Genomic DNA, 10,751 nt, shown 5'->3' on the forward strand with positions numbered 1-10,751 from the left:
TTGTTATCCGCAATGACTAAAAAACCTAACAAACTGAGTAAATGCTCGCATACAGTAGAGGAAATGCACGGTGCTGTGAATTATTTTTTGAGTCACCTTCCACCACCAAACATCAGAAATTGAATATAATAACTCAGAATTTTGGTACTAAGATATTCGCTTGCCACATTCTGAAAATCAGGCAGACATTTTTTGTATCAGAAATGAATCATCTTTAGCAGTCTCTAATTTGTATCTATGAATTGCCCAAATGAAGCATACTTTTCGTAACTTCTTTTTCCAAAGAGTTCCAAAATTATTTAGTTCCGATACCCCGTAGTTCTTTCCCTTCCTCTGTGCAGTTGCTTTGCTAATGAGGTGGACTATAATTTACATCTGTACTGTGATACTATTTTCTAACTACCATATGTTGTGTTTCCCTTTAGCTCATCTGTATGGAGCGCCAAATTAACATAAACTCAAATAATTGAAGATATCTTCAATTATTTGAAGATATCATCAATTGAATTATTGCTCTCTTTAATTGAATTAATGCGCGCATTAAATCATTTATTGCTCTCATCAAATGAATTGATGCGCGCTTCAATTCAACTATTGCTCTCATCAATTGAATTAATGCACGCATCAATTGAATTAATGATAGCAATAATTGATTTAATGCGCGCATTAATTCAATTATTGCTCTCTTCAATTCAGTTGATGAGAGCATCAATTGAATTAATGAGAGCAATAATAGATTTGATGCGCGCATTAATTCAATTATTGCTCTCTTCAATTCAGTTGATGAGAGCATCAATTTCGTAGAAATATTGCTCGCAATAATTAATTTAGAACTCGGTATAAATAATTTGATGATCTCTTTAATACAATTGAAGATATTTTTAATTATTTACAATGCTTTTGTATAAGGAATTAATGCGCGCATCAATTCTTTTAAAGAGAGCAACAATTCAATTAAAGAGATCATTAATCCAATTGTTGATATGTTGAATTGAAGATATCTTTAATTATATAGTTGCTCTTTCTAAAAGAATTATTGCTCTCTTCAAATGAATACGCAAGATCGTAAATACCGAGTTAGTGGAACTCTCTTGTAAAGAAGTCCGGAAAAGCATGTCGATCTTGGGCATTTTTTGTTTATTCAAAACATGGCATCGGAAGACGATTTAACCTCCATGTGTTTTCCACAATTAAAAACATTTTTAAATGAAAGGTGTGTAAAAACGTCTGGATACAGGAAAAATGAACTTTTGAATTGAGCTCGCGAAGCTATATATTTTGACGCAAGCTTTTCTCAGCTGTGGGAATTTCCTGGCTGACAGCACTGGGGAAAAATCCACCACATTTCCATTAAAATCTATCAGTTGTGGATATTTCTGCGTATTATGTTTCTTTCTTGAATCATTACTAGTCTAATGCAATGCAATGTGATAGTACACCATTGTTAAAATCGGGTGAATCGATCACGACAAAAGTTGCACAACTGGTATTATTTACCAACATGCCCAAATTCTCGCATACTCTGGGTCTCACGAGACTTTGAAAGGGGAAAGTAAAATTTAAAACCAAGACGGAAAAAGTAGTCGCGATCTTGCGTAATAAGAAAGATATAAAATAATATTGAATGTAACTTAATCAAATTCTGTTCTGATCGCTATCCGCATACTTCGACCTTACCAATACTGCTTTTTTAAACTTTGTATGCACCCAATTTGATTAAAAATTGACATGTTTTTACAGACAAGTTTTTTCGTTTGACTCGATGTTTACTGCAGAGCGAGGGCCCGGATGTTTAATCTATCCTCGATTGACCTTTGACATGTCTTGACGTCGAAGCGTGCAATAGGACTATACTCAAACTTTTATCTATAGCGTTTTCGCCCTGCGAGCTCGTCAGTAGATTTTTAAAAATCTACTGACGAGCCCGCAGGGCGAAAGCGCTATAGATAAAAGTTTGAGCATTGGATTTTAGTCCAAATAGAAAGAGTTCATATCATACAGTCAAAATAATTCCCAAACAGAAAGAGTTGATATCACACCAAATAGAAAGAGTTGATATCACAATAGTGATTTAAATATATTTTGGAAATCAAGAAAGCGCTAGTGATTTAAAAATATATTGGAAATCCAGAAAGCGCTAGTGATTTAAATATATTTTGGAAATCCAGAAAGCGCTAGTGATTTAAATATATTTTGGAAATCCAGAAAGCGCTAGTGATTTAAATATATTTTGGAAATCCAGAAAGCGCTAGGGATTTAAATATATTTTGGAACTGTATATTTTCCTGCTTTTTTATTGAATTATATATATATATATATATATATATATATATATATATATATATATTCAATAAATTCTTTTTTCTTGGTATCGGGGTAGAATAAAGTCAAAAAATAAAATCCAATTATATTATTGTATTGGATTTTATTTTTTGACTTTATATATATATATATATATATATATATATATATATATATATATATATATATATATATTGTTCATAACTGCAACGCATTCATGTGGGAATTACCATCATTACAATTGATAAAGATAAGGCTGAAACATTGGGAGTGTAAATTTAGTTTTTTGATAGACAAGTGGCTCAGGTGAGTGTTGTGGAGCTTAATCATCAAGTTATCTTGATATATTCAGTACAAATGATTATATAAGTACGCTTTGGGGTTGTATTGAGTACATATTCTAAATGATGTAAACCTTGAAATATAGATAGTATAAATAATTGTCATTTCAATGTTTCTCTAGCTTTTTACTGTATGTTTGATTTCAGACTGTATTACTAAAGACCAAACCCTCCACATAATGAGCACACTAGGACTCAGTACACAGTATAAAGTACGACAGTGTTCTCAATGCCAGGAGGACACCGAGTTCTACTGTAACACGTGTAAACATGATCTGTGTTTACAGTGTAAAGAGGAACATGTTGCAGAAAAAAGCACCAAATATCATAGTGTTGTATTTTATGTAACTCGTCACACACAGAGAAATTTTACCACGCAATGTAAAGTACGACAATGTTCTCAATGTCAGGGGGACACTGAGTTTTACTGTAACACATGTAAACGTGATCTGTGTTTACAGTGTAAAGAGAAACATGTTATTGATCTACATACCAAATACCATGATGTTGTAATTTACCGTGAGAAGTTTAAATGTGTCCCTTTACGAGAGACCTGTGTCAGACATACAAACAGAAAATACAGAAAGTTCTGTGATCAGTGTAAATATTCCGTTTGTAAGCGTTGTATAGAACATAGAACACACGCACTGAAAAGTCTTAGAACAACTTATCGCACAAAGCGACAACAACACAGAGAAATCATTCACACTATCAGAAGTGATACTATCTATAACTGTCGTGTTTTCCTTGCAGGAATAAAAAATGATATCAAAACCTGTCCCCAACTAATATGTTATCGTCAATTACAGATGTCAACAAAAGCCCAGAGATTGAAAGATATGATTGATACTGTGGTATGTAATGTTAAAACACGATGCAGAGGTGTATTGACTGAGAGAATGCAGAAGAGAAAAATGAACAGGGATGTTGTTCACATAGAGAACTATGAACATAGTTATGAACAATCAGCAAACAGAGCGGTACAATTCCTCTTGTTTATAAAGACCAGTCGTGTCCCCCAAATAAAGAACAGTCCTAGTCGGTTATTGAGTGTTATCACAGAAATTCAAATGACAACACAAAAACGACAAATAGGAATAAATGAGTGTGTGAAACGTATGCCAACACCTATTAAACACATGTCTATTTGTGTGAAAGGTATTAGTTACGGTGTGTATCATATATCTCGTGTGAGAGCAGACCGGGTCTGGGTCTGTGATAGTACCAATCTCATATTGACAGACACAACAGGAGACACTGTACACTGTGTGGCAGATAGCATATCAGGGTATAGAGGAATACACACGGTGAAAAGTTCTCATGAACTGATTTATATAAACAGTGCTGATACCATTAAAGTACTGTCTGTAGACAATAAAACAGACACCGACGTGTTAAATAAAACATTAGAATGGACAACACGTTGTGTGTACTACTCCCCTGCCATTGGAGATCTGATTGTCGGGATGTGTAAGTCTGGTGCATATACAGGCAGGGTAACCCGATACACCAGTACTGGACAACACATCCTGACCATTGAACATGACAACGAAGGTCACATGTTATATAGTTATCCGGATTATATCACAGAAAACAAGAACGGTGATATCATTGTGTCTGACTATGACCGCCGCGCTGTGGTGGTGACAGAGCGCGTTGGGAGACATCGATTCTCCTACACAGGACCTCCATCAGGATCATCACTACGACCATGTGGAATCTGTACAGACGCACTGTCACACATACTGGTTTGTGATTTAAACACACACACAGTACAGATGATTGACAAGGACGGTCAGTTCTTGTTTTTGTTACTGACACGACAACATGGGATATACCGACCATTCAGTCTGGACTATGATGATAAAACTAACCTTTTGTGGGTTGGATCACAGGGCACCACCACCGTATCTGTATATAGATATATACAGAGAAGGTACTCTCTGACTGGTAAGAACATGTGCTAGTACTATTGTAGTTTATTGTAGGATATAAGTCACTAAAAGTTATATGGATAGTGTTTTAACTATAATGTGGTTTATTATTAGATATAATGTCTAGTTTTGTTTGCAATTAGTTATGATTAGAGGTAGTATTAAGTTTTGATTACGATGTTGTTTATAATCAGAGGTAGTATTTAGTTTTAAGTATAGTATCGGTGATAATAGGATGTAGTGTTTAGATTGAATTAGATATGTATTATAGATACACGGATATGTTAAGGCAGATCATACTCCATTTATGTAAACTACGTACACAATCTTTAGAATTTGTCCTACACAAAGGGACGGAGCTATTAAGTTAAAAAAAAACTCTTATAGGTGTTTACATGAAAACATTTTGTATCATATGACAAATATTCGCATCCGTATGAGTCATTACATGCCGTTATGAATATATCATGAATATGCCTTGATAAAATTTTTTAAAAAGTATAACACTTTTCCATGATTTAAACATTGATATAACTGGCAATTATGACAGTAAAACACCAATAGTTTATCAAAAATGCTGCTAGAATCCTACCACTTTCGGTACGAAATGATCGTTAAACATTTGAACACAAAACCATCTACCACGGTTTTACATTTTAAAATAATTTTCTATAGTTTTCTTTGGAAGTTTTCACAACAATCAATTCTAGCAGTAATTGCCTTGTACATTAGTTGACCTTTCAGACGGTGTATAAAAAGGTTGTATATTATGCGGCGTAGTGTGTTATTTTTGCAGTTTTATTTCAGTGTGTGACAGTGGAAAACCGGACCGACATGCTAAATGGAATGCCTTTTTTCCCATTAAACAAATATGTCCATGAATGAAATCAAAATACCTTGGCACACTGATTTTGACTACAGATAACTCCGTTTACCTGATCAGGATATAGGGCCCACGGCGGGTGTGACCGGTCGACAGGGGATGCTTACTCCTCCTAGGCACCTGATCCCACCTCTGGTGTGTCCAGAGGTCCGTGTTTGCCCAACTATCTATTTTGTATTGCTTGTAGGAGTTATGAGATTGATCACTGTTCGTTATCGTCACCTTTCACTTTCATAATATCAATAAAGAAGTAGGGACAGTTTCTACAGTTATCTGACCCAGAAAATAGATTATTTCAGTAGGAGTCCCAAAATCTGGCATTCAAATAAGGAATATATAAGCAAATTCAAACTATGTTTAATTTGATCCAAAATTGCTTTGTGTTGTATGACAGAAGCGTGAAGTTAGCATAAAATTGCCAAAAATGCAAAAATCAATTAACATTTTCATAAATTCAGGGGTTTTCCTTTCAGAAAACATACAGGCCATGCGTTGAGGAAATTTATATTTAAATACATTTTTTCATCTTGTCTTAATACACGATATATATTAATTTAATTTTGCTCGACGGATGGACACACCTTTTCCTAAGCAATAATCTGGATGAAATTTAACAGTTATCAAGCTTTTTTTTTTGAAAAAAGGCGGGAAAACTATTATCCAGGACGTAATAATGCTATAAAATAAGAAATAACTTTGATTTAAGTTAAGACAGTATACTTGACATGCATTTAATTTATTCAAAACACAGATCAAGCTTGATTCCAGACACATTTAAATCAGAGAATTTTTGGGGCCTTTTTATGTACACAATCGTACCTTGTTCTTTTCAGTGTTTTTCATATATCCCACGGAATACATTTCAAAAACTACAGATTTTGTTGATATTTACATGACATATTTAACATATTCTTCACACGTGTCATCGTCACCGATGTATAGGTATGACGTCATCAGTTTACTTTCACATTGATCAGACACACATGACACGAGAGCATTATAACACTTCGTATTTCTTTGTAACTGTATGGTTTATTTTAGGCATAAATAAACTTACATGAAAATAAAATAGGAATGAAGCATATCTACTTAGTGATATACTTATTTCATTTATGACGTCGCAATGTTTCGCGGATTTTATCTAAGCAACGGTTTTCATAACCTGCATGAACGTCCCCGCCTGGAGGTATTGGGTAGTTTTGATTACATAGTGGACAAATCTTTAATATGATTTATATATTTTTATGATTTAAAGGTGAATTCGAATGGATATAGATACAATAACAATATTTTTATCTATATAACAGTATGTTCCCTATGCATCGTCCCTTGGTACCTTTAGTTCTTGTTCAAACATATTGTACTTAATTGCAATGTTTAAAATGTCTATGCCCCTAGGGGTCCATTATTAGGCAATAAACTATCTGTATCTGTATATCATTTAATAACTTTTAAAGTGATGACTTATAAACGATGCTGATTGGTTGAAAAATTCGTTTGATTTCTCTGTCAAAATTTCGTTCCGAGTTCATCTGCACTAAGCACGCGGGACTACTTTTCTCTGGAATGCGTCTTTCCCGTACTAATTTTAGCGCTATTTATAGAACGGGATTTTCCACACAAGCATTATATATAACGAAATGCATTTGTTTGATTTTTGTTTTTCATTGCTATCAAAAATTAGCACAACTAAAGATATGAATAAAATACAAATTAATTTAAAGAAACAACATACATAGGCGATGACGTGTCAGAATAGTCAATTTGATGACGTAGACAACTTACTGGTAGAAGTAGACAGATTACACGAGTTCCCGGTATGAATCGTCTGCTTTACGAGATCGATAACATGACAGAGCAAGTGGCGACTTCTGATTTGGTAAATATCAATGACATTGAACTGCGTTATATGGGGCTCAGTCAACGAGTGCGTTTTGAACGTTTTTCTCGATATTGAAATGGAGCCGAATTGCATTCTACCGTTCCAACGACACAACCAGTGTTCAACGTCTCCTCCAACACGATGCAGCATAAATCCAGTCACCACTTGTTATCTTCCTTTATATTTCATTCAGCTTTTAACCATTGCACTTTTAATTTGGCATATAATCCATTTAAATCTGCACAGTAACTGTTCCTGACCTAAACGCACAGCCTTGCCGTTTTGTTTTTGTTTTCATTCTTGCCTATATGTATTCCTACGCGCCATTTCAGAAACGTTAATTCAAGCTTTTTGATGGGAGAAACTATTTGTTTTTCTATCTTAAAAACATAATTAAATGATAAGAAATAAAACTTGTAATTCTTTGTTTGATGCATGTATCAAACGAAACATTGGACGGAAAACTTTTTCATCAATGCGCTACGCAGTCAGTAGGTATCCTATCGTATCGTGCGTGTATCCTATCGTATCGTGCGTGTATCCTAACCTATTGTGCTCGTATCGTGTTCTGTCGTTTATCATGTCAAGAATAACGTTGTGGAAACTGTAAAACATTAATTTTTATCAATATACATGTAATTATTTATCAATATAGAATCGATGTTCTGGGTGGTAGATCGGGCCCACTTTTAGAGGATTTTATGCTTTAACACTGCGTAAGCTATAAACAAAATGTTTTAAGATTGCTGGTAAAAAGGAGAAGATAACGAACATTGATCAATATTATATATATAAGGAATAAAAACTGGATTGTTGTACAAACACGGGCCCTTGGATCTGATGATAATTTTTCTTTTAAAGTAGGATTTGTGATTTAGTATTATGTGTTTTTTTATATATGTATTTCAGATAATCAAGAGAGTGCGAACAAGGGAACTAGGGAAGAATCTGACCCTGATGATAAGGAAGCCTTGGAAGAATCTGACTTTGATGACGAGGACACATGGAAGGAATCGGACCCGGGTGACATGGACATCAAGAAGGAATCATTGACCAATTCGCAGCGGTGTACTGTCATCATCGTCATAATCATCATCATTCATTTTTTTTCTGGAGTTTTATTAATCCTTTTTAAAGGGTAAGGCCCGACTGCCCTGCCCTGCCGAGACCTAAGTTTTTCTTTCTATATTTTTTGGTCCTGTGACTGACAACTCAACTGTATGACAAACGGGATGATTTCAGCTTCTCCATCGTCAACTTCCCATATTTATGCGGTAATATTCAATTATCACCTGCGTATGGTGTTTATATATCTCAACTGATTCGATACACAAGAGCTTGTTCTGCATATAGTCAGTTTTTAGATCGAGGGAAGCTACTGACAAAGAAGTTGATGGCACAGGGGTTTCAACAGTCTCGATTGAAGTAAGGATTTCGCAAATTCTATGGTCGTTATAACGAATTAGTTCGTCAATACAACTTATCATTGCGTCTTATGCTGTCTGACGTGTTTCATACTGATTGTTAGGTCGTTTTTGGCACACTGATTTTGACTGCGGATAACTCCGTTTACCTGATCATGATATAGGGCTCACGGCAGGTGTGACCGGTCGACAGGGGATGCTTACTCCTAGGCACCTGATCCCACCTCTGTTTTGTCCAGGGGTCCCTGTTTGCCCAACTATCTATTTTGTATTGCTTATAGGAGTTATGAGATTGATCACTGTTCGTTATCTTCACCTTTCATTGATACCACTCAATCCCGCAGATTCTATATCTTGTTTCACTAAGTCATATCACAACAGATTTTGTCTGCCTAGAGCTTGATATCCAGTGACATTCATGGCTTTATCGTTTCCATTGAGTGGAAACTGCTATTTCCCATGTTCTTGAACCATGTAGCAACACAGGTATAATGTAGGTTGCGTATAGACGACCCATATAATGTAGTTGTATGAATCAAAAGTTGCCAATACTGTTACAGAAAATTTAATTATCAATATTAAAAGTGAAGCTTGTCTTTGAAATTGTGACAAAACATATATTCCAAACTCTAGTGTGTTGTTATATTTAGCAAAACTGGATATATGAACATCCTTTCATGCACGGCTGCAACGCATTCATGAGGAATTGACTATCATTACAATTTGTAAAGACATCAAAGACAAAAAAAAAAAAAAAAACAAAAAACAAAAAAAACAACAACAAACAAAGCGATACGTTTTTGCTGTTTTGCTGACAAGTCTGTTAGAATTACAGAAATGACAATATTATATTTTATGTTTTGCAGATGAGATACCATTATCATTCCCTTTAATTACATCAGCCAATGGTTTAGATATTTATTTCCTCATCTAGTGATGGTGAGCATTGAGTACATTTCCTCATTTAATGATGGTGACATTTATTACATTTCCCATTCCATTGAAGGCGGACATTCATTACATTTCCTCTAGCAATGGCAACATTGGTTACATTTCCTCATCTACTAATGTAGGACGTTCTAAAGGTGACATTGATGATAAATTTGGTCATCTAAAGATGATGAACATTGATTAAATTTCCTCATTTTGTGATGTTGGATATATATTACATTTCCTGATCTAGTGATGGTGGACATTGATTCCTTTTCATCCCCGGAATGAAGGATTAGCGGCATATTATTTTCGACTGTCCGTCTGTCTGTTTCTCTTTGTATTGTTACGGTTCAGGACTTCACTCATTAAATATACTACTTTATACCTATACAACATTAAACTGACCTGATAGCAGATGTAACTTTAGAATTATCCAATTAAATCCATATCGATTGTTACAATGTTGTGATTTTCATTCAGACTAACTGCTTATGATAGAATATTATGAACCCTGAACCCGATGTTTTAAACTACTTCTAAAGTCATTTATAAGCAAAATATGAACAATAGAAACGAACTGCAATTGATTTTATTTAACTTGATTACTTTGATTCACATATTGTTATAAAATATGTTATGTTTATTATGTTTATATTGGTACAACGTTATTAAGTGATATTTACAAATTTAACTTAGATAAACGATGTCGTTATCAGTTTGAAATGTTACTACGTCATAACAACAACCGATGTAAATAAAAGACAGCTGTTTGGAGAGAGAAGATCAGTCAACTGCAGAGAGAGACTCGGTACATTTCAGAAATAAGACAGTGGTAGTTACCAAATAGTACCAAGTTTAAGTTGCATGTAACCACATAATTATTAAGAGTGACATAACGTTTTTATAGTAATTTACAAGCCTTTTAGTAGTAGGAACGTCCTGGATTGGTTCGTCACTGTATACTTAACTAAATAACGTTGTACCAACCAAACGAGTTACCATTGTATGTGTATATACAATTTGACCAAAGGATCGTCGCAATAAATGTTATAA

The 10,751-nt window shown here is 34.4% G+C and overlaps 1 protein-coding gene across 2 annotated transcripts in view; it reads left to right on the forward strand.

Annotated features, from left to right (window-relative positions):
- Positions 1 to 10,751, forward strand: part of LOC125659889 (E3 ubiquitin-protein ligase TRIM71-like) — an 18,570-nt gene extending 7,819 nt beyond the window's left edge. For both annotated transcript variants that reach the window (XM_056149830.1, XM_048891685.2), the window contains 2 exons: positions 2,790 to 4,592; positions 8,251 to 10,751. In XM_056149830.1, coding sequence (XP_056005805.1) covers positions 2,822 to 4,592; positions 8,251 to 8,483 — 2,004 coding nt within the window. In that variant the 5' untranslated portion in view covers positions 2,790 to 2,821 and the 3' untranslated portion in view covers positions 8,484 to 10,751. The remainder of the gene's footprint in view (positions 1 to 2,789; positions 4,593 to 8,250) is intronic.

Source organism: Ostrea edulis, chromosome 9 (genome assembly GCF_947568905.1).
Source record: "Ostrea edulis chromosome 9, xbOstEdul1.1, whole genome shotgun sequence".
Classification (NCBI taxonomy): Eukaryota; Metazoa; Mollusca; class Bivalvia; order Ostreida; family Ostreidae; genus Ostrea; species Ostrea edulis.